Source organism: Zea mays, chromosome 5 (assembly GCF_902167145.1).
Source record: "Zea mays cultivar B73 chromosome 5, Zm-B73-REFERENCE-NAM-5.0, whole genome shotgun sequence".
NCBI classification, from domain to species: Eukaryota; Viridiplantae; Streptophyta; class Magnoliopsida; order Poales; family Poaceae; genus Zea; species Zea mays.
The window spans coordinates 59,947,479-59,970,254 of record NC_050100.1 but is presented as its reverse complement, the minus strand read 5'-3'; the positions used below and the strand labels follow the sequence as shown (position 1 = coordinate 59,970,254).

At 42.3% G+C, this 22,776-nt stretch overlaps 2 protein-coding genes and 1 long non-coding RNA gene across 6 annotated transcripts; 1 reads left to right on the top strand and 2 right to left on the bottom strand.

Annotated features, from left to right (window-relative positions):
- Positions 1-7,515: 7,515 nt before the first annotated feature.
- LOC118472015 (uncharacterized) lies at positions 7,516-13,836 on the bottom strand. Its single transcript, XR_004849429.1, has 3 exons — positions 11,028-13,836; positions 7,871-10,559; positions 7,516-7,770 (listed from the first exon to the last, which is right to left on the bottom strand). It is a non-coding gene; the product is annotated as an uncharacterized lncRNA (long non-coding RNA).
- A 256-nt stretch (positions 13,837-14,092) lies between these two features.
- On the top strand, positions 14,093-16,885 carry LOC100278812 (uncharacterized). 2 transcript variants are annotated; one of them, NM_001151966.2, is made up of 3 exons: positions 14,093-14,247; positions 14,319-14,469; positions 16,540-16,885. In NM_001151966.2, exons 1-3 carry the CDS (start codon positions 14,148-14,150, stop codon positions 16,565-16,567), a joined length of 279 nt encoding a protein of 92 aa, NP_001145438.2. In that variant the 5' UTR covers positions 14,093-14,147; the 3' UTR covers positions 16,568-16,885. The 2 variants fall into 2 exon arrangements, with proteins under 2 accessions (NP_001145438.2, NP_001158927.1); NM_001165455.1 differs by lacking the exon at positions 16,540-16,885 and adding an exon at positions 15,225-15,419 and having other exon boundaries at positions 14,100-14,247.
- Positions 16,886-18,595: 1,710 nt separating this feature from the next.
- Positions 18,596-22,525, bottom strand: LOC103626417 (protein PHOSPHATE STARVATION RESPONSE 3). 3 transcript variants are annotated; one of them, XM_008646827.3, is made up of 8 exons: positions 22,136-22,525; positions 20,363-21,046; positions 20,021-20,225; positions 19,868-19,944; positions 19,743-19,782; positions 19,587-19,656; positions 19,429-19,498; positions 18,596-19,125 (listed from the first exon to the last, which is right to left on the bottom strand). In XM_008646827.3, exons 2-8 carry the CDS (start codon positions 20,978-20,980, stop codon positions 18,832-18,834), a joined length of 1,374 nt encoding a protein of 457 aa, XP_008645049.3. In that variant the 5' UTR covers positions 20,981-21,046; positions 22,136-22,525; the 3' UTR covers positions 18,596-18,831. The 3 variants fall into 3 exon arrangements, with proteins under 3 accessions (XP_008645049.3, XP_035814938.1, XP_035814939.1); XM_035959045.1 differs by having other exon boundaries at positions 21,937-22,509; XM_035959046.1 differs by lacking the exon at positions 19,429-19,498.
- Positions 22,526-22,776: the final 251 nt, after the last annotated feature.

The following is a 22,776-nucleotide window of genomic DNA, read 5'->3' as shown; positions in this document are numbered from 1 at the left end:
CTGAACCTCCGGTGTAGGTGAATCATGATGATCTGGTGCCAGTTCAGGCTGCAGATCCTCAAGCATCTGGTCCATCCTATCAACATCATCTTCACCGTCATCAACTTCTACTTCTGCTGCTCGTTCAACATCTTCACCATGGAGATACCAGACCTTATAGCCTGGCACGAAACCATGCGAACACAGGTGTAGTGTGACCTGCCTCTTGGTGTGGCTCGTCATATTTCTACATTTATTGCATGGACACCCACCCTTGTGTGACACCCACCCTTCTTGAAACCTTCATACATCCAATCACGTCTATCACCCATTATTGCGGCTGTGTGTACGAGTAAAGAGTGCGTGTGAGACATTCATGTTTCTACACGTCACACATACATCTATAGGTAAGTAGTAAAACTATATATATATATATATATATATACATAACATCACCTTCAACACAATAACATGATATTCATTAATTAACAATAATGCAACATCCAAATTTAGATAAACAATATTTGCAACATTTTCAGAACATCAAATTTGCAACAAATACCAATATTAAATAAATTGTAATCGCATTACAGTTAACTCCCGTCGGCCATAAAAACCGACGAAAATAAACAATATTTGCAACATTAAATCCATTAAATTAAATAAAATTTTTAGAACATCAAATTTATTAACAATAGCATCAAATTTATCAATATCGAAACCTTCATACATCCTAATATTATAAGTTAAATCTAATCAATAAACAATTAACAATTTTAAATTAATTCTAATCACATGAAACTTAACTCCCGTCGGCCATAAAAAACCGACGAAAATAAACATCTACACACATATTTAACTATTATAATCACACTCGTATTCACAATTTAGGATGTATACCTCAACGACAAGGCGGCAACGGCGCTCGGGGAAGCGGTCGGGACCGGCGGCGGCACTCTTGGAGGCTCTCGAAGGCGACGGCGGACTTGGGGCTGCGGCGGTGCTTGGAGAGCCGGTCGGAGCGATGGGCGGCGGTGGAGGAGGCCGACGGGGGAGGCTATTGCGGCGGCGGCGGAGGAGGCCGGGGCGGCGTGGTGGTCGGCCGGCCGTTAGGGGCGGCGCCGGGCCGGTACGGGAGTGGCGGCGGCGGCGGTGGATGGGGCAGGGGCGGCGACGGACGGGGCTGGGGCGGGGGCTGCTGGGGCCGCGCGGGGTCGGGGCGACGGCGGGGCTTGGGGAGGCGCGGTGGGGCTTGGGGAGGTGCGGCGGCGGGGCTTGGGCGCGGCGGCGGCGGAGCTAGGCGATGGCGGCTGCGGTTGAAGACAGACAGACAGAATGCGTCCGCGCGGGCGAACCCGCGCTCATAAACGGTTAATCCCCGTCGGTTTTCTACCTGGCCGACGGGAGTTAAGTAATCCACGTCGGCCTACGCTCTAGCCGACGGGAGTTAAGTTAACTCCCGTCGGCCTACTTTCTGGCCGACGGGAGTTAAGTTAACTCCCGTCGGCTGCGTTTTAGCCGACGGGAGTTACATTATCCCCGTCGGTTTTCTCCCTGGCCGACGGGAATTACCCTGGCCGACGGGAATCAATAGGATTCCTGTAGTGATTCATAGCTAACCAAGTTTTCTGAACATCCCATTCATTGCAAGAGCAAAAGACTTCACTCCTAGACACATCCAATAGATCAAATCCTCTCCAAGCCTCCAAATCAACTCAATTGCATTAGGGACTTGAGAGAGGGTGTTTTGTGTTCTTTTGTTGCTCTTGTTGCTTGGATTGGCCTTTCTCTTTTCCCATCCTTATTCTCAAGTGCTTTGTAAGCAAAGAAAGAGACGCCACGTGTGTGGTGGTCCTTGCGGGGTCTAAGTGACCCGTGTGATTAAGGAAAGGCTCACTCGGTCTAAGTGACCGTTTGAGAGAGAGTGAAAGGATTGAAATAGACCCGGCCTTTGTGGCCTCCTCAACGGGGACTAGGTTCTTTGGAACCGAACCTTGGTAAAACAAATCACCGGGTCTACTCGCTTTGATTCTCGCTTGATTTGTTTGCCCTCTTTCCTCTCTCTAACATTCCCTTGCTAGCATTAATTTGAGTTTGCTCTCATACGTCATCCACATCCTTTGAGCAACTCTTAGCAAGAAAAACATTCTTTCGGACTTGAATTTAATTCTAACGCTAACCTCGACCCTAGTGTGTGTTTGAGTTTATAAATTTCAGGTTTCATCTATTCACCCTCTAGGTAACTTTCACCACTAAGCACACCATCTGGGATTAAAATACGCGTACACAAATTTACTCATTGGTGCTAGTTCGAAACACTAACACTATAGTTGTTATTGTTGTTATCCTGATTGTGTGTATTTTGACATTTTGAAATATGGTGGAATTTGAAAATAAACAACATTTTTATTGTTACTTCAGTATAACTTCCAAGAGGTACCTACGAGCCATCGAAAGTCAACTCTTAGCTTCCGAGAGGTGACTTTGAGCGATAGGAGGTTATTCAATTAACGCCATTAGCCCCACACACGACTAATTGTGGGCCCCGATCTACCTAACTTTTGACGGGCCCTCGTGGCCATCGGAAGTTAAGTTAACTTCTTAATGCACTGTCAGAAGTTCAACTAACTTTTGATCGGTTCCTTCCTACGACCTAACTTCCGACGAGAGTAGCTAACTTCCGAGAGCATTTCTAACTTCCAAGAGTTTTTGAAAGGGTAATGGTGCCTAATCCATTTCTACACTTTTGTTTTGGTGCTTGATGACCATCACAATCATTTGGACTACCTAGTTTGCCACGTGTATATTCACAGGTTCATACGACCAACCAATATGCTTCTAAGTTAGAAAACAGCTCAAATCCAGCCTATTAGGGGTAAAACTTAGAAAAGAGGAACTAGCAAAAGCTCAACACTTTGGATAAGTTCTAAACACCCCTCAAAATTTATTTGGTACATCTAGAAAGGTTGGAAAACATAGTTTTAAAATATCACTTATTTGGATCTAGTTTGAGCTAGAGAAGGAATATGAGTTGAAAAAATAAAAAAACCATGTTTTATGACTTAGACTAGTTGGCTAGTCTCTAGATATGACTGTCTAAGTCATAGAAACACCCTCATGTGCAGCCAAACTTGATTGAAGAAGAAATGCCCAAGTTCGCCCAAGTTGGACTGTCTCCACTTTCACCCCGAAAAAGAGACTTAGGAGTCTCTACTTCTCTCTCGCCCGCTTGTAACCCCTATTATGAGTTTTGATCATCAACGGTGTTGGTAGCACAAGCCATTGATGACTGGAAGTAGGGACATTCTGTCCGAACTAGTATAGATCTTGCGCCCACCACACACACTCTCCAGAGCCCAAAACGCGGACAATAAATTTACTTGTCATAGCGAGTTTCAAAACACTAACACGCCCACTGGGCACACCATCTGGGCTTAAAATACGCACACACAATTTACTTGTTGGCGCTAGTTCGAAACACTGACACTATAGTTGTTATCCTGATTGTGTGTATTTTGATATTTTGAAACATGGTGGAATTTGGAAATAAACATCATTTTTAATGTTACTTCAGTATAACTTCTGAGAGGTACCTACAAGCCGTCAAAAGTTAACTCTTAACTTCTGAGAGGTGACTTTGAGCGGTCTGAAGTTATTCAATTAACGCCATTAGCCCCACACACGACTAATTGTGGGCCTCGATCTGCCTAACTTTCGATGGGCCCTGGTGGCCATCAGAAGTTAAGTTATCTTCTTAATGCACTGTTAGAAGTTTGACTAACTTTTGATCGGTTCCTTCCTACGACCTAACTTCCGATGAGAGTAGCTAACTTCCGAGAGCATTTCTAACTTCCAAGAGTTTTTGAAAGGGTAATGGTGCCTAATCCATTTCTACACTTTTTGTTTTAGTGCTTGATGTCCATCACAAAATCATTTAAACTAACTGTTTTGCCACGTGTATATTCACAGGTTCGTAAGACCAACCAATATGCTTCTAAGTTAGAAAACAACTCAAATCCAGCCTATTAGGGGTAAAACTTAGAAAAGAGAAACTAGAAATAACTCAACAGCTTGGATAAGTTCTAAACACCCCTCAAAATTTATTTGGTACATCTAGAAAGGTTTGAAAACACAGTTTCAAAATATCACTCATTCGAAGCTAGTTTGAGCTTGAAAAGAATATGAGTTCAAAGAAATAAAACAACCATGTGTTATGACTTAGACTAGTTGGCAAGTCTCTAGATATGACTGTCTAAGTCATAGAAACACCCTCATGTGCAGCCAAACTCGATTGAAGAAGAAATGCCCAACTTTGCCCAAGTTGGGTTGTATGGAGGCACATCGGACTGGTCCGGTGGTGCACCGGATCAAGTGTGCAGAGGGGCAGAAATAGGTCTGAATTGGCTTGCGCATCGAACCGGTCCAGTGGTTCATCAGACCAGTTTACCAGAGAGGTTGTTTTGAGCCGAAGAGGAGCTGGCGCACCGGCATGGTCTAGTGGTGCACTAGACAATTCGACAATTCAATAGTCATCTCCAACTCCAACGACTCTGCTGATGTGGTGGAGGTCCAATGGTACACCGGCTTGGTCTGGTGCCCCGGACAAAACCTGCCTCCGTCAGATCGGCTCCCTGCCAACATAGACTGCCAGCAAATTTTCCCATTTCGCTCCAACGGATGTGTGGGGGTGGTTAGGTGGTGATCCTTGCGGGGACTTTGTGTCCTTTGATTTGAGAAGAAGCACTCAACTAGTCTAAGTGACCATTTGAGAGGAAAATGATTGAAAGAGACCCGTCCTAAGTGGACTGCTCAATGGGAACATAGGTTCTTTGGAGCTGAACCTCGGGAAATAAATCACCCATATTCTTTGTGTTGATTCTTGATTGTGATTTGTTTCTTCCCCCTATCTCTAGTTCTCTTGCTTGCGCTTGATCCTATATTATTTGAGTTGCCCACAAAGTAATTCCACAATCATTTAAGAAACTCTAGCAAGAAGAACAACCCTCCCTCACTCTAATTGATTTAATTCTCGTTCTAACGCCTAACCGGGGTTCTAGGTTTTGTAATTAGTTACAAATTTTAGGTTTTGTTTATTCATCCCCTCTGTGCCACATTCAATTTTTATTTAACTTCCAAGAGTATAGGCTCTTAAAGTTAAGGAGTTTCATGCAATGTAGGTCTAGTATTTAGTTAGATTTGTATACCTCAAATCACTTGGTACTTGCGCACACCATTGGAGTTATAACTAGACATGCTTGTAATCCTACAATATCACGCCAACTATATTTTATGGTATGACCGCCACCACGTACTGGAGAAAACGAGGCTTACGACATTTCGATTGAAAACTCGATAGTAAAGACGATGGATAACGGTTCAAGAGAGACTATTTTAGAGACCCACTTGCACGTGAGGAAGGTCTAGGACTATCCATAGAATTATCTAACCAGGAGTTTCAGCCTTTTGTGGGCATCCTTATCAGAGGCCCCAACAAGAAATAAGAAGGGTTTATGTGCTTCTTGCTACCTTGATAAAAATATTAGAGTCATTGAGTTGAGCTTGTATCTTTATTGTTTTTAGCTTCCGTTTTTATTATGTATTTTGGTCATATGATTTATCTTTCTAGCTTAAGCGTCAAGCTACTTGATAAATTTAGAACTTAATTTGCACAACACTTTGCAGCAGAGTTAACAACACATATATTGAAAATTACAGTTGCATATAGATAAACAACGTACTTAGTCAAGTTGCATATAGATAAACAACATACTTAGTCAAGATCGTAGTTACATGTAGATAGTTTGTTTATTGAATAAGCTTTGACTAGACAAATTTTATAGACCTTAGTTTATGAAATATATTGTATAATTTACTCTCTTCTCTTAGATGCTATGATTCCTTTAACCACTTTTAGATGATTTTAGCTAAATTGCTAATGAATTAATAAGGTTCCATTAGTTAGAAAATCTTGAGTTGTCGTGTTTGAAGGCAATGCCTGTCGTGCAAGCAAGCCTTATTAAATATAAGTGTGAAAGCGGGTCTCCTAAGTTTTAGACCATTACCCAATTATAGTTATACATTTAGCACTACCGATGTGAAGGGTTTTAGCGCTAAATATGATCCAGTTGATAATTAGGGGAGGGTTTAAGTGCTAAGTGTGCAATTAAGGGTTTCTTGTATTGAGATAATGACGATCATGCAAGTAAGTCTTAGGTGCAAGCGAACCTTCTGATCATTTACCGTGATCCAATATATTTAGCAAAGGGTTTAGATCATGTTCCATTATATTTAGCAGAGGGTTTAAGTGATAAATATAATTTAAACGATGACGAAGGTTTTAGAGCAACTCCAAAAGGATGTTAAAAATTTTGCCCTAAAAATTGATTATTAAGAGCAGGATAAAAAATTTTAAGAGTGAATTATGATGGGTACTCCAATAGTTCTTTTAAATGTGACATGTGACGCAATCTGTAAAGTCGTCGGGAGGTCGTGGATGATCTGATACGTTGATGAATGGATTGGGGAGGGATATAATACACCAAAATACGAGGGATATGAGGTTGTGGATGTGAGACGCTATTTTTTTGGGAAGAATGATGAAGCTGTTGGAGTAAGAAAAACCAATATTCTTAACTAATATCTGTTTTGAGGTTAATTTAGACGTTCTTTTGGAGTTGCTCTTAAAGGTCTGTTTGGGTGGGCTGTGACCGTGAAAAAGTTGTTGTGCGCTGCGAGCAATGAAAAAAATTGTTGTGAGTTGTGAATGTGAAAAAAGATGTTGTGGTCTATGATATTTTTTTGTTATGGGCTGTTAAAAAATTGTTTAGTGCAAAACACTAAAAATCGCTAAAAGTTATTATTATATATATATTTTTACAGTTCAATCCGAAAGCCACTAAAAACATATCCATAGTTGCTTTCAGTTTTACACTGTAAAAAGCCAGTTTTTAGAAAAAGCTGCATCCTAAATCAAATCTTTTGTTCGGCTTTTGGTTTTTAGGGAGCAAAACCAAATCCAAGAGCGAAACAAATGCACCCTAATTAATAAATACTAGAAAAAACAGCGCCCTATCAGGCGCTATACCAGTCACGTGGGAGTCTTGTTTGGACTCGTCGCTTGCTACAGGTAGCTACTGGAGCTAAAAGTTTATCCCTGGTACCTATCATTACATACTCTGGTGCAGCATCAACCATAAGTGGCAACAACCCGAGTAGATACATGAGCTTTATCACCCGAAGGACCAGCTTTTGCTAAACAGAAATCAGATAGTTTTGTGTTGTACTCCTACATAAGTAAAATCATCACAATTAACAAGGTAACATGCATTGTCTAAGCATGATATGAAACAGATTGAAATTGAACATATAAAATATCACATCAAGAAGAACTTTTGATGTCTTAAAACCCATCCTATAAATGACAGATTTGGGACCTCTATGGAGGAAGGCAATATGATAACATAACAGCAGCAAGCAACAGTCATATGTAGTTGGCTCCTCGAACCAATGAATCATAGACTTACTTAAAGCTCTTACCATGTCGGCTTCAATTGTTTCCGTATGATTAGAAATCTCAGTTAGCAACTGAAATGTGCTACAATGGATTACATAAAGCCATTTGGATTGAAAGATAAGGAGCACAGACAATTGACAGACCAGAAGGGGAATTTCTTAGAAATCAGATTAGCATACGACTTTTACTTCGTACTGATGAGCATGTAGCATTCAAACAGTTCGGCGCGAGCTCATAAATAATAGTGCAAGTTGCTTACGGAATTGACACCAGGTAATCTAGCAAAGGAGGAACAAAAGGTTTAATGCATCATCTAATGTTGTATTAGTCTGCTCTAATCTGCCAAACCAGAAGCAAGAATGGTTTCAGTCAACTCACATCCAAGTAGAGTTTCAGTCCAACGGCTAAAGTTCTTCAGTAGCAGCATTTTCCAATTGAATCAAAAGGCAGACCGATGGTGACGTGCCCATCCTGGTAAGCACAGATGTCATCGGAAGTAAAGCTTGCCAGCTGTATCGGACATCTTTTTCAACCGCTTCCACTGCATAAGAGAGAAGTGATGAGGTGTGAGTAAAGTTCCAGCAGTCATAGAAATTTGTTGAGGAGAACTGCAGACGTTAGGGAGAGAGAAAAGTGAGGCAAGAGGGACTGTCATTCCCCTCGCTACCCTAGGGCTACTGCTAGGTAGCTCGCTGCAACTGAACATGAACATTGCTATGCACAGACACAATGCTCGCTGGTGCATTAGGGTTCAGTTGAATCTCTGATTTTTATATGTATATGAAACGGAAATGCACACCCGGTTTAATTGGTTGCCAAATATGGTGAAAATGACTTAAGATGCACCAAGCTGCAATCGTGTGTGCGCTGAAGGAGAACCTAATAAACCATGGAGGAATTAGTCTGCCCTACACACCCAGCAGGTAGCAGGAAAAAAGGAAATCCTGCACTAAATGCATGGAGTCACGCATGCAAAGAAAGAGAACGTCCCCAAGTAGAGTAGAAAGCCAAGTGCTTTGAATAATCTGTGCTGCCATGCATGGTCAGGCTCGGACTACCTTATGTGCAAACAATATCAAAGCTTATTAGTCTTGATCATCTGAACAAGTATCTTCATCTATTTCTATTAGGTATGTAGGCCAATAGTGTGATAACGATTTTTCTATTTTCATCAATTGCATGTGTTATTAGAGTAGGTTCAATCAATCCGCCTCATAATTTCTATCATGTATGCAAAGAACCTAATGCAAATAATGCTTCTTATCTATTGAAGTCCCAAAAAATAACAGGTGCATCTAGATTCCCCTTTCTAATTGGCAATTGCCCTATTTTCAATTATATATCATATATGTTAGCATTTTTTACAAGGTTTCCCTTTTACACCAAATATTCTATTAGAATACATATTTAACGATTTAGTTCATGGTAATATCAGTAGCATGTCAAGAAAAGATAGGCCCTTCGATGAAGTAGCCAAGTGTCTCATTATTAACAGTTCTCTCTAAATAGCAATAGTGTAATAGCTTACAATTCTATCCAGGGTAAGAAGCATATATAAACAAAAGAACAAAAGGAATATATCAAATTGGAAAGAAAAAATTGTCAGTAAGTGTTAACCTTTGAGGCAGTGAATAAGCAGCGACCGAAGCATGCCATAAATGAGCGGAATGGCATATAACACAACAATTAGTAGTAGCCATTTGTAGAAATGTGACAGAAAACACAAACCTCATTTCTAAAAGCTTGCCCAATCTGAGCAGCTGCCAAGGGGAGCTTTTGGCCATTGTAATATACTACATATCATTGAAGTTAAAAAATACCCTATGCAACCTCTGGTCGCGTATACCTATTTCCATCACACAAATCTAAACCTTTTTAGCCAATCAAAACGAAAGGAACATAATCATAGATTGTCCCTCTTATATTACATAACGACGGCTACAACCATTAGCATTCTTGTCAGCCCCTATACACAAGATATGCAAGCTGGAACACAAATTGGATTGTATAAAGTTAAAGACTGACCTTGTCAGCAGCAGCCTATAGAGTCTTATGGTCAACCCATTGACCATTTCTATTAGTTTATATGCAAGTAAAATGTCATGTTAGAACAAGCATCCACATGCACTTATTCTAGGTTCCATTATAAAAATTGCTTGGCACGGTGTGGAACTAACCATACAAGTATACAACTTCCTCCAAGTAATCATCATATGCCATGGGAACGTATCTATTATAGGTTTCACTGTTAGTTTTAAGATGGAAGGGATGGTTTATCAGAGAGAAGACAAAAAAACTGCACACGACTTCTCAAATAAAATATATTGCATTGAAGCTTAAGATGTGCCAGGATACTACACAACTGTCTGTCTGGATCTGATTGAAGCATCATGAAAAGAAACTCATTACTTGAATACAGATAACTAAGCCCTAGATGAACTTCCACTTTCACCAGTGCTGAAATCTAGTGTTTCTAAGTGATTGGAAAGCGTTCTCCCGATTTGAACAAATGTGCAACTTCATATACTGGACGCAATTTTAAAATGGCCTAAACTTCTAGGTACAAGTCACATGTGAAACACCAAACTGACAGATCACTACAAAACATAATATACACAATACTAAGTAATCCTATGGTTTGCACAAACTGCACAACCTGACAAAGAACCAGTTAAAGAGCATGGCTACAAACATAAGAGAAAAAATCAGTACACATCGACAAGTTCAACAACTCCATAAAAGAATAATACAATACAAGTTAGCTCCATCCAATGAGTTTCCTTCAAAGTTAGGCATTAGATATCAAAGTCATAGCTTCCCTGTAAATCTAATAACCGAAGACAAATCGATAATAGACATGGTTTCTAATTTCTCATTTTGTTTGAAACTACAGAAGCGAAATTAGTAGAAGGCATGGTTTCTCGGTTCTCATTTTGTTTGAAATTAAATCCCACATTTTTCTTAGCATACAATGTTGCTGCATGCATGCCCTTACCTTCAAACAGAGGACCCGCTTCTCAAGCTTTTCATTAGCCCTCCACAGCACGCTGGTACTTTACTGCTTCTCCTAACAAACAAATTGATAAGCTTTCATTAGTGCATCAAAAATGGGCATGCCAAATAGTTCTATCAGCTAGTATAGTCAGTGTGAGAAGTAAAACAGAGAAGTTGTAGTTCATGCTAGCCAGATCATGCACATCGATACATCCTGGATTCAGAATTTCAGATACTGGACAATGAGTTAGTTGTAGTCATACATATAGCAAGCAATATGAAACATCAGAGAAACTGAACCGGAAGTCCAGGACTGGCATTATACTGTATCACTTCAAAAAAAACTCCTGTCAATATACGAATGATGTACATGACTTGGACAACCCAGCATACAGAAACATGGAAAATGCTCTAATGCCTATTATTTTGCAAAAAAGAGGTGCCAATACATAACCAATAATATAGAAATATTCACATCATCCTTCAAAAGTTAAGGGAACAACGAATTATAAGAGGGTAAAGAAGATGATATTTTGCATACTTTCGATGGATTGTAGTCTCTTTCTGCACCGAAGCCCCCATCATCCTTGCACAATAACTGCTCCATTTTCCTTCACACACCATCACAAGAATAATTTCACATGAAACTCATAAGAAACCCCTTGTCTATGTAAGAACTTAGCAGGGTTGTAGCACCGGTGGCCTGAATTGCAAAAAAACTACATATTATAGAGTACAGAGTACAGACACACAAAAAGAGTAGAAAAAGATATACTTTTTTACGCCATTGACCTCATCAGTGAGCTCCTCAGCCTACCGTACGCCGCTCTCTGTTATGGATTCGCCACCACGAAAAAGATATACCTTTTTACGCCATTGACCTCATCGATGAGCTCCTCAGCCTACCGTACGCCGCTCTCTGTTACAGATTCACCACCACCGCAGACTTCGCAGCAACGGGCAACACTGAGTCTATTGCCGCGTACACCTCCTCGGGGCCGGGAGCACGAGCAGTGCCAGCAACGGCGGAAGGGCGAGGATGGTGGGTGACCGTGACAACATTGACGAGCGCCGAGCTGACCATGGCCATGAGAGCGACGACCTTGGCGCGCATGAGGCGGCGTCGCTGCATCTCGGTGGGGAGCACGGAGTAAATCTGCGCCACGTGTAGCTTCTTCCCAGAGCGACCAGGACCGACGCACTCTGGCGTAGCCGCGCAGGCGCGTGGGAGACATCGTCCAGGGAAGGCGCGCTCTAGGTTCGGTGGTGGCTCCGGTGGGTGGAGCGACGGAAGGGGCGACGTGGGAGGGTTATTAGCTCGGAAGGGAGAATAAACATACTATTGTATTTATTATAGACGGTAATGTGATCAATAGGTCAATGATATCGATTGCACTGGATCTGAAAATCAGTTGCAATGGAAAATAAATAACAGAACCTACCTCCTTAGGAGGATGTTGGTAGTTGGATCGTCGAGGGTGAAGAGCGCGATGGCGAGGTGCTCGGGCGAGATGAAGCTGGAACCCATGCATGTTCTTAGAGAGCACAACAGCCACATCAAAGACCTGTTTGGTGGTCGCGGAGAAGGGCACGTCTCTGTCGACCCCCCATGTTATGACAATATAGCCATCACTCGTTTCTTAAAATTATGTCAGCAATTCTGTTCACCTTGCTCTTTATGGACATAAACAATCTAGACAATAACTAATCAGGAAAACACACCTCCGAGTAAGTATAACATACTGTCTAATTCTATAAGTATTTTACCTTCAGAAACCTTAGTCAAACTCAGTGATCCAAGACCTGTCACCTTTTAAGTTGTCATTCATCGTTGTTTTTGCTACCTTACCGAAGTATGATAGGGTATAAAACACATGTAGCCACTTATATATTATAGTCTTACACTAATTCAACTACAAAATAATGATTAATGAGCTTACTTCGGTGACAAATTTCCATGAATGATTGGCTCAGCTTTGCACTCAGAGATAATTCAGTCTCATGAACAAGGAAACAAACCCGGAACACTCTGTTCGGTTGCGTTCAATTGTAGAGGAGCAGAAACAAGCTTCATAGTGCTGTTTGAATTGTATCCAGCTGAATCGATACAAAATTGTTATCTGAAAACATATATACTTCCACAGCAAAAAGAACAATCCTTCCATTCTGATGAACAAGTGAGTAATGAGTATATTTTTTTCTACATGAGTATAAAAAAGTGTAGCACTACCTGTTTCAGTTCAGTCAATATTTTGCAAACTGCGAGGTACATAGAATTTTATCAAAAGGATAGACAATCTAAACAATATATATTTGATAGAGTATTCAGACACATTGCAATGTCAAGAGCAAATCTTATACCTCACTAAAACTTCAGGTGCCCTTTCATCTCTACGTAACTGGACAATGACCCTAATTAGTAATAAGGAAAAACAGATATAGCCATCAATAACAAAGTCATCATAGTTGTTTTGTTACATGAGTGCCATTTGAAAGAGAATGGCTTGAGAAACCAACTGCAACTGAATACATGTGTTTTTCTTGTTCAGTCAGTTACTACCGCATGCTCACAATCTGTAACACAAGCCAGATCCAGGAATCGGTAGCCATATTCCAGACCCAAATCTAAGTGCATTCCAGCTACTCCCTAGCGAACAAGGACGATACCATCTCACCTATAGAGGAGAGCGGCATGGCGCGTGCTGCATAGGAGGCGGGCGTCTTGGGGGCCCGACAGTGACAACGATAGCCATGCGCAAAGAAGGGGCTAGGGTTTGGAGGCGGTGCCACTCGACGGTGGGGCTCTCTCTCTCTCTCTCTCGATGGCAGTAATTGAGATAGATGGGGTCGATTTGATTTGACCTAGGGACAGAGATGGAGGGCAGGACCCAGATTCAACGCGAAGGGAAGAGGAGTGCACATACCGGGTTGGTGCTCATCGCTGGTGAAGGAACTGGCGAAGGTAGATCTGGGCACATGTCGTAGAGAGGAGGCGGCGGGGCTCGCCGAGTTGTGCCACGAGAATGAGCGTGCGTGCAAACGGAGAACCAGAGAAGAGAAGGCAAGGCAACAAACAGAGCTTGGTTCTCCACTTCCCCACCAACGTCTTCCTCGTTGTCCAGCCTTGTCTCCGATAGGCACGCTGTCACACGACTTCCTCACAATGTAGCAGGCGCCTTGACCCCCTCGCATGCGAGCTTGGCCTCCTCCGCCAGGTTGACGATGGTGGTGATGCCCGCACCGCCGAGGAGGTTGATGGCGGCGGCGAGCGTTCGTGCGCGCGTGACGGGTGAGGAAGGTATCAGGGAGAGAGGAAAGGCGAGATAGAGATTGGCTGGAAACTTTGTGTCTGTAGTTTAGCGAAACCTTGCATCCGCAGTAGGTAAATTTTCGCGTCCGCAAGCAAGGGCACGCGTCGAGAGGAGCGGCGCCAAGAACCCACGAAACGCGGGGAGAGCTCAAAAGGGGGTCAGGTTTTAATAGAAGAGATGCAAGATGTACTAGCTACCGTTGGATCACGATCTAGCCTACACTACAGCCTACAATGGTCGTTGCCTTCCATCCGACCTTACCGGCCTACCCTTCCTCTTCCAATTTGCTACTGATCTCCCCTGTTATCGTCGGATTTCTCGTGACGGTGAGTCCGTGACACGCCGGCGCCATGGCGAGCAGGTGCCTAGCGGCTGCATCGGAGGCCGCCGTCGTCTTCCTCATCCGGCCCATCCTCGCCATCGTTTTCGTCTTCACCCTCATCCTCCTCGGTACGCCACCCGCTTCCTTCTCCATCGGTTGCCTAGTTTCGCAGGTTCCCTGATCCGCTTCGTCTCCTTAGGCTGGTACGTGGCGTGGACGACGGTGCTGGTGCACGTGCCGCTGGTGCAGGAGATCGCCGGCCTGCGCCCGAAGAAGCCCTCTAAACCCAAGCCAGCCAACCGCGGCCGCGTCGCCAAGTTCTACCGGAACCAGGCCGAGGCCGCACAAAGGTGAAATCTTTACTCCGCACGACCACACAACCCTCTTCCCTCCTTTCGTTGCTCTCCTGGATGTTTAAGTGCTGATTTATGTGGAAACAAAAGCTGCTCAGCTTTTGTTCAATCCGATCCAGATTGAATGCTAAGCGTCGTATTCCTGAACCAAACCTGGAATGGAGCTTTTGTTCCATTCGATGCAGTACCGTTGTAATCTTGTAGATTAGGATTCTGTCTGCAACTTCGCATACTGCATGCCCACCCACTATCTAACCTGGTTAGGCGTATGTTGATGCTGCAGCTCTTCATGTCGTCATGGTTGCAATTATGGTTAATTGAAACGGGGAAAGTTGTTTAAGCTGTCTATTTCAGTATTTCAAACTTGATTCAACATCATTTGCAGTTTGGTACAATGCCTAAAGGACCTGGAGGCATCATTAACTGCATTTTTATGTTCTTCATGTTTACCCTCTGGGTCTGGGATGCCTATCTCAAATTCCTATCATTTCTTGTCATGCCTACTGTTGGTGCTAAAGTAAAACTGTTTGATGCAATTCAAAGAAAAGCCTAGACATTTTCAAACTTCAGTGTTCAATCCATACAAATTGATATATTGGTACTTGATTGGAAACCACTCCATTTTTTTACTGGAACTATAACTATGTCCATGTTTGTTCCTTAAAAAATGAGTTTTTTTTTGTACATCTTGTATTGTGAATACCTGCAGTTATATTGTCTCAGAAACTGTATTTTGCTATTGAATTACTTAGGCATAGCTGGGAACTGGATACTTGGATAGGGATGGAAGAAAAATAAAGCCAATATCATTAGCAGGATCAATCTGGTTTATCTAGTAAAAACGGGCTGTGATCGAAATAGTTTATGTATCCTTTCTTATTTAAACCACTATCATGGGTATGTATTCCGGAAAAATGGCTATCTGAAAAGTCTTATATTTTGATTTACCTTGCTGTCTCTTTGCACCCTGAAGTTTTCTTATTTTATCTTGACCTGCAATGCCAGCACTAATATTACAAGAAAGTAAGTACCACTCTTTGGTTCATCATACATTTTCAATCTGGTTCGAAGCAGCCTCTGCGTATTTATAGGGGAAGGCTTTCTCAGTTTATACCTTTTCTGTACCTTACTCATGTGGGAGTATCCAGCACCGGGTGTACCCCTTAATGTCCTTCGTTCCTTTCTGTGGTCGGCAATATACTTGGATAGGGATGGTACCGTATCAATTGCTTGTAGTTGTAGGTTATGATAGCTGTTTAAGTTTGCTGCGGCTCCATTTGCTACCTGCTACATCATATAACAGTTGTTATGGTCCTAGATCGGTGAGAGACTTGAGAGGGGTATCGATGGCAGGAACACCGGCCGGGGGCCTCTGCCCACGGTCGAGCAAGAGAAGGGTTTCTCTCTTCTAATTCTTGTCTGTTTTATTTCTCATCCATTAATTACATAAATAGGCCGGCTGACCGCCCCTATCTAGCTAGAGATTCTTATCTTCTTAAAACTCTTCTAAAAACTCTCAACAAACTACTGATAACCTTTCTAGATAATCTTAACTAATCTCCTAAATAATCTTAACTAATCTTCTAATCTTATCTCTAACTATCCTTATCTAATCCCCTTTGGAGGGCCCATGGCTACTGCTGCCGCAGCCCCTCCGTGGGCTCCTTAGGCCCTGACACTAGGCCCTGACAACAGTGGTCAGTGGTTTGATGCTTTCTAGAAGACTAGAACCTTTTGATTACTCACAGAGCTGAGCTTGTTGTTTAATCCATCCTATAACTTTACGGTATACCATGCTTACTAGCAAATTTTATCATGAGTTCTGTAATGTATTTTGGGTGCTCGAAAACCATTTGCTGTTTAGACTTTTAGAGTGTCCGCTTCCGTTTTCAGATATTACGCCAATGTTTCAATCATAGTGTGCTTACTGCAAAAGTTGCAGTGTGCCACTGTGTGTGCAACTACAATTTGTTTTAGCTTCAGGCAGATAGTGACCGTACTCTTTCACTTGTACACATGTCCACAAGTGACAAAGTCACTAACCTGATTTTTGTTATCTGTTAACAGGAACTGCAAATCAGAAGGGGCACCTTAAGAGAAAATCTGCTGCACACTAGTATGCAAATTCCCTGGTAGTTCTAATTAGAATGCAATACTACTAATGATGACGGTTTTCTAGGAGAGAATGTATATCTGCATTTGATGGGAGCTTCCTGCATGACGACTTCTCTAGGAGAGAATGTGTATCAGCATTTGACGGGAGCTTCCTGCATGACGACACATCAGGCTTATGATACTAGCGTATCAACTTTTAGTTGCATGACCTTGTAAAATGAGGACCTTTTAATTGTAGATTGTACATATACTTGTACATGACTTTTAGTTGCAACGACAACGATCATCTATTCAATCAGCCAATAATTCCGTAACTGATTCCCTCTGGGAAGAACGAAGATCTGGACTCACCTGGCAAGAGGGAAGCCGATCATTCTTCAAATTCAACTATATGGGGTGCAAAATGCTAGCGTGGTTGAACACTATGATTGAGGTAAGGAAATACTGAGAAAGCCAATGCATTTAAGAAAGAAAAAAAAATCTATAGAAATCCAAACCTAAAGACATGTTTGGGACGACTCCATCAGCGAAAAAATGGATCTGAATCTAAGATTTAATGTGGAGCGGCTCCACTAGTGATTTTGAGATCAACCATAAAACTATTTAGGACATAAGGACATTTTAGTTGGAATGGCCTCTTTTGCCTCTGGAATAAGCCTTACATGTCAATAACTTTCTCGAGTAAAAAAAGTGTCCAAGGAAAAACAAAAGAATGAAATGGTAGATTGTATAACGAGTGTCAAAAGTAGGCAATTTTCATCAACTCCACCAAATCTAAGTTGGTGGAACATTCATCTCCACTAAAATAATAAATCTAACCTTTGACTTCATCAATTTGGTGAGCCTAAATTTTGTTGATCTGGACGGCTTGGTCATTTTTTCATAAATTCAAGATGTTTTTGATGAATCTGGAGTTAGACAAGCTCTTCAGGTCTTGAGAGCATCTCCATTAATTCTCTAAAAAGCTCTATAAACATGGATTTAGTCAGCTGCTAAATACATATTGGAAACGAAAACAATCTTATCATTCGACAGTTTCCAATTTTTAGGTTATTAAATATGTTTAAATTACACTAACTCATTTTTTCTATTTATTCCTTTAGCTTCAAATTTGGTTTTCATTTGTATGCTAAAGTTCAATAATCATTATTTTTTTAATAATTACTATTTTCATTCGATATGAACCACGACTGACTATTTTTCTCTAATTTTTTGATGGATTATCTACAGGCTTATCAAATGAGAACAATATTCATCCTTTCCGTCGCTCAAATAATTCAAAATGCGTCACTTATATTCAAGCGTGAAATCGATGGCAGACAATTGATTTCATAGCATGATTAACGTGTGAAATAGGCTATTGAGAGTACGAAACAACACTCTAAGTCTAAGACTAAATATGGATATTTAGGAAATTGATATATTTAGGAATTTCATTTAAAGAACGTTGGAGTGTGTTTTTATTAATAATATCCTAAATTAATTTAGAGACTCTTTTTGAAAACCACCGGAGATATTCATGCGTTTGGTTGCGGGACAGTTAGGGACAGACAGGACAGAGACGTCCCTAGGCGTTCTTTCTTGTCCCTCTAATTTTGAGGGACAACCGAGGATAATACTGGGATAATCATATCCCAACCCCTGACCATGAACCAACAACCTTATTTAAAGGATCGTTTTGTCCCATCTCGTTCTGTTATTACAACCAAACGCACCCTAAGTGTACTATAGGGGTATTTGTTTCGGTTTATTTATAACTTCTGTCGGTCAAAACCAAAAGCTGTTGTGAACCGTCAAACGTCCAGTTTTCCAGCCAGCTTTTATAAGAATCGTTTTAATGAAAACTATTTAAAATCAGTGTGAGCATAGAATCGATTGAGTCGTTATAAAAGTAGGAATCAATCACTTTCTAAATCATAAATCCTATGATACTTAGATTCTCCCCTGTACCACAGATAGATTGTCAGAAAAACTCGTCGAGAAAATCCAAAACAAACAAACCCATATATATCGGGTGGGGATTCAAACATAAACCTATTCCATTTCCATTCCAAAGGCGAATTACTATATAATACAATGGCTAAGATGTCAAGTCCAATTCACGCCAAGATATCAACAGATCGCTGGAGATACTACGGCTGTTCAAGTTACAAACAGTAACAAATAGCTCCTGAACTAAAACGGGAAGTGCAAATGTTCAGAAAATCACTGGCGAGCCCGCACAGCTACGAACATGAGCCCTCGCTATGAACACAGGCCCTCGTTTTCAAGATCAGCCTGAACCTTCGTTCGCTTGATCCTTCCCGGCGATTTGCATTCTGCGTCTACACCCGGGTTCCTGTTCTTGGGTGGCCGCGGAGAAATGGTGTCTACCTCGGATTCAGTTCTCTCGTCTGACGTCGATTCAGGTGACGACTTTGTTGCTTGTGCTTTGGTTGGAGCTTTTAGTGGCACATTGCCGGCCTTCTGCTGCTCTTCTAGTATTTTCTGCAAGTATCTTGCATGTTCCTCTATCCGTAGCTGCAACTGCCTTTGCACCTGGTGGTGGAATTGAAATCATCAGTGCTGAAAACATCTGATCAATGAGTGCCTGTTACTACATGTTTTCTTACTCACATGACAATGGGTGTAGATATTCATAGTATACGATTAATTCTTTTAGGTACTCATCGATGTATATAAGTTGCCAGTTCAAGGATAACGATGGCTGATGAACAGAAAACAAGTGGCCATATAGAACCGAAACCAAACGCCAGACTAATTCCTACTATATGTCTCAAGCATATGAGCCAACGGTAGTACTTGCGAGATGTGATAACATAGCACCTACTACGGACCCACCTCTAATTGTTCATGAAGCTGTTTCTGAACCTCTATTTGCATCCTTAGAGCTTCTGCCACTTGTAAATTCCTAAGAAACATGTGAAGGAAAGGGATGTAAAACTTTAAGATCATGATGCTTGTGTGCATGTTCCCCTGCGTAGGTAATGAGGACTCACTTGTTTTTGCTTGAATCAATGCTGCCCTTTCCTAATTGTGCTTTTTTATCCTCCGAGGAAGCCTTCTTATCTAGTCAGCATTTAGGATGTTTGTTCTTTTCAGAAAAAAAGTGCTATTATAAAGAAGTATACAGTGAGTAGGTAATTTAAGCTTACCGTCTTTAGGCTCAGGAATATATTTTGCAAGCCGATACTTCTATACGAAGAGTATATGCGAGAAAATGTAAGTTAATGAAAACATAGAAGGGAGAATTAATTTTTCAGCGGACACAATTGTATACCTGCAGATGGCTCTTCACATGATAAATTGTTAGACCTTCTACCTTCATTAGTTTCAGCACACCTTTGGGAGTTGCTTCTGTAAATATATGAACAAACTATTTATTAAGATAACCTGAAAACATGTGAGAGATAAAGCAGAATGACCAACTTACTTTCAGGACCTTCAAGCTTTTTCACGGCCTCCACAAAACGCTCATGAAGCTCAAGTGTCCACCTCAATCTTGACTTGTTAGCTGTTGCAGAGCTAGAAGATGACTGAGATGAGCTAAGCTGGACTTTAACTGGTGACCCTAGATTCTGATTGGAGCAAGATGATACTGGAAGTGATGACAGCTGTGGTGGTGTGCCGTATATGTCCTAAAAGCATTGTGTCAGAGGAATATCACCATACAAAATCTAGAAAGAAACTGGAACAAAGGATCTGGTGTGCTGCAAAACCCAAATTGATGGTCAAATTATAGTGGGGCAGTGGTTAAGGGGCTAGGTTAACTTACATCTAAATGAGGATTCTTCTCATTGTCAGTGATGGCAATTTCTAGCTGCTCAGACAGGAACTGAAATTCCATCTGTTCGTCAAAAGCTAAGGCATTGTTTTCTCCATGGAAGCTGCCATCAGAAGCATCTCCCGAAAGATTGAGCAAGTCGTTCAGATCATCTGACTGTTCAGCCACATCTAAACCGGTATCACCACTTAAAAGCAGAGAGGAGCTCGATGAGTGACCAGCTGAAACCTGCTGCTCACACTTAGGGGGGTGAGGCAGGAAAGGTAAAGTGCCCATTTGACGGCATGGCTCTGTTGTCGAAGATGACGAAAACAAGCTTGTGCAGAACGTCGAAGAATTCGAGAACATGGGTTCTGCAAATTTAGGATGCGAGACGTGAGACTGTGGGCTTTCAGGATCAGATTCAGGGCTCCTCTTCTCAAGGTTAACTGATATGCTCCTTGACAAGCTTGATGACCGGATCAGCTGGGTCTTGATGTTTGATGACTGACTCGTGGATGCCAAGGTGCCATCCATCACGCTATGGTGGCCTAATTTAGCATCAAACAGCTTATGAACTGAAGGTGCAGAGGCATGTGCTGTTTCGTCGGGGGTAGCGATTTGGTCCATCGCAACAACGCTCTGAGGGTTCAGTTCAGTGCTTGCAAATGGCTTACTGGCTCGATAATCACTCGCCTGCACATGACAATCGATGTTGAGAGTTATTAGAACAACTGCACATGACAATCGATGTTGACGGTTATTAGAACAACGTGATACTGCAAATTCTACTGTTTGGAATGTGAATACCAAATACCGCAAAAATAATACATGAAGAAGCTTGGTTATGCCCATATATAAATATCCATGTTTCTGGAGCTTTTTGTTCAGGTAAGCGGTACTTCTGACCTCTGGTTGACTAACAGGTGGCCATTTGTAACAGTATTTAGATAAAACACCTAGGAAGCCAAAAAGGTCCACATGGCCAAGAAACTCACAGTAAAGATTGGATACGGTTGCTGGATGATAGAAGGGGGCAAAAAAAAGTAAAGGACGAAGAACTCTAAAAATCCAGAGAAAACTGTTGTTGCTGAAGGAGGAAACTTCCACAGACTGTTCATGAGCTGCAGTTAAATTCTCGCTTAATACTAAGCAAGCAAGCAACCACAACCAACCAAATGTGTTTATTTCTTCCGGCAAATGAAACGATGAAAGGGAAATAAAATAAGGGTGGTTTGCAAAAGGCTAGATTCGAGATTCCACAAAGCGTCCCGGAAAATCAACCCATTTTATGAGGTGAGTGCGTGCTGTGCTGTGCTGCGGTGCCCGTCAGCGTCAGTCAGTGAGGCATGCTGCTGTACACGCCCATAGCTCTGCTCAGGTGCCTGCCGTGCCGGTGCTACACTCACAGCTGCAGAAGACAAGTCGGGGAAACCTGGCATGCGGTTGGTGAACAGGCCTCGAGGAGACCTCAAGAAACCAACAGAAAATCAGCAACGTGCAGCACTCGCCAAAAACAGTTGACTGAAACATGCATGGGGGGGACGGGTTCCGAGCAGGAAAGATGGGATAAGTTAAAGACAAACCAAGGATGAGGCTTCTCTTCTCTGCCTGTCGAGGTTGACGTGCCCAGGAAACAAAGATCACTACCGCTAAATCTGGCGCGAGAAACCGTCTGAAGCCGAGGACCCCAAGAGATCGGCGGCGTGCAGTGCCAGTGCTGATAGGAGGAGGAGGAGGAGGAGGAGGAGGAGGAGGCGGAGGATCTTTGTAACCTCGTCTTACCTGGAACTCCACTCCGGCGATGAGACGGGTTGCGGGAGATTCAGAATCTGGAGGCTCCCCGAGTGACTTCTCTCACTCCACCCACCCGTCTCCAGTCTCTCCACTCTTATCCAAGACCAAATCTCTCTCCCTCTCTCTCTCGTCAGGGGCTATAGGTGCCGTGCCTAAATCCTACCTCTCTTCTTGCAGATCATTGGCTCGGTGCGGTGCCCCCTTTCTTGGTGCGCACCATCCATCCCTGGTCTGGTTGGTTGGTTGGCTGGCTGTTTTGCTTCCGGTCGTCGTCTTCTGCGTGGGGGGAGGGAGAGTTAATAATGGGCAGCCTCCCTCCCTCCCTCCCTCGCTGCATTTCCGGTTCCGTTTTCTGATTTGGTTATTTCTCGAGATCTGTCCGCATCTCCTCTCCTCTCTCTCCACCTCTCTCTCTCTCCACCAGCCGAATTTTTTATTTTGCTTTTTTTTACTATGTACTATAAACCCTGAGACTGAAGGCTGACGGCACAACCATTTACGGTAAATTCCCTACAAGCCCATTTTGGGTTTAGTGGCGGTACGCGTCAATGGTGTCAGCAGCCATACTTTGCCCTGTGTTTTTTCTTTTTACTGGGATCAGCATGTTGCCATCTTGAAACGATGTGTGC

Coding starts and splice junctions, on each gene's coding strand:
- LOC100278812 (NM_001165455.1), top strand. CDS start 14,148: ATGGCGAGCAGGTGCCTAGCGGCTGCATCGGAGGCCGCCGTCGTCTTC. Junction 14,248..14,318: donor CTTCACCCTCATCCTCCTCG/GTACGCCACCCG, acceptor TCGTCTCCTTAG/GCTGGTACGTGGCGTGGACG. Junction 14,470..15,224: donor CAGGCCGAGGCCGCACAAAG/GTGAAATCTTTA, acceptor TGAATTACTTAG/GCATAGCTGGGAACTGGATA.
- LOC103626417 (XM_008646827.3), bottom strand. CDS start 20,980: ATGGACCAAATCGCTACCCCCGACGAAACAGCACATGCCTCTGCACCT. Junction 19,945..20,020: donor AAAGCTTGAAGGTCCTGAAA/GTAAGTTGGTCA, acceptor ATATATTTACAG/AAGCAACTCCCAAAGGTGTG. Junction 19,499..19,586: donor ATTGATTCAAGCAAAAACAA/GTGAGTCCTCAT, acceptor CATGTTTCTTAG/GAATTTACAAGTGGCAGAAG.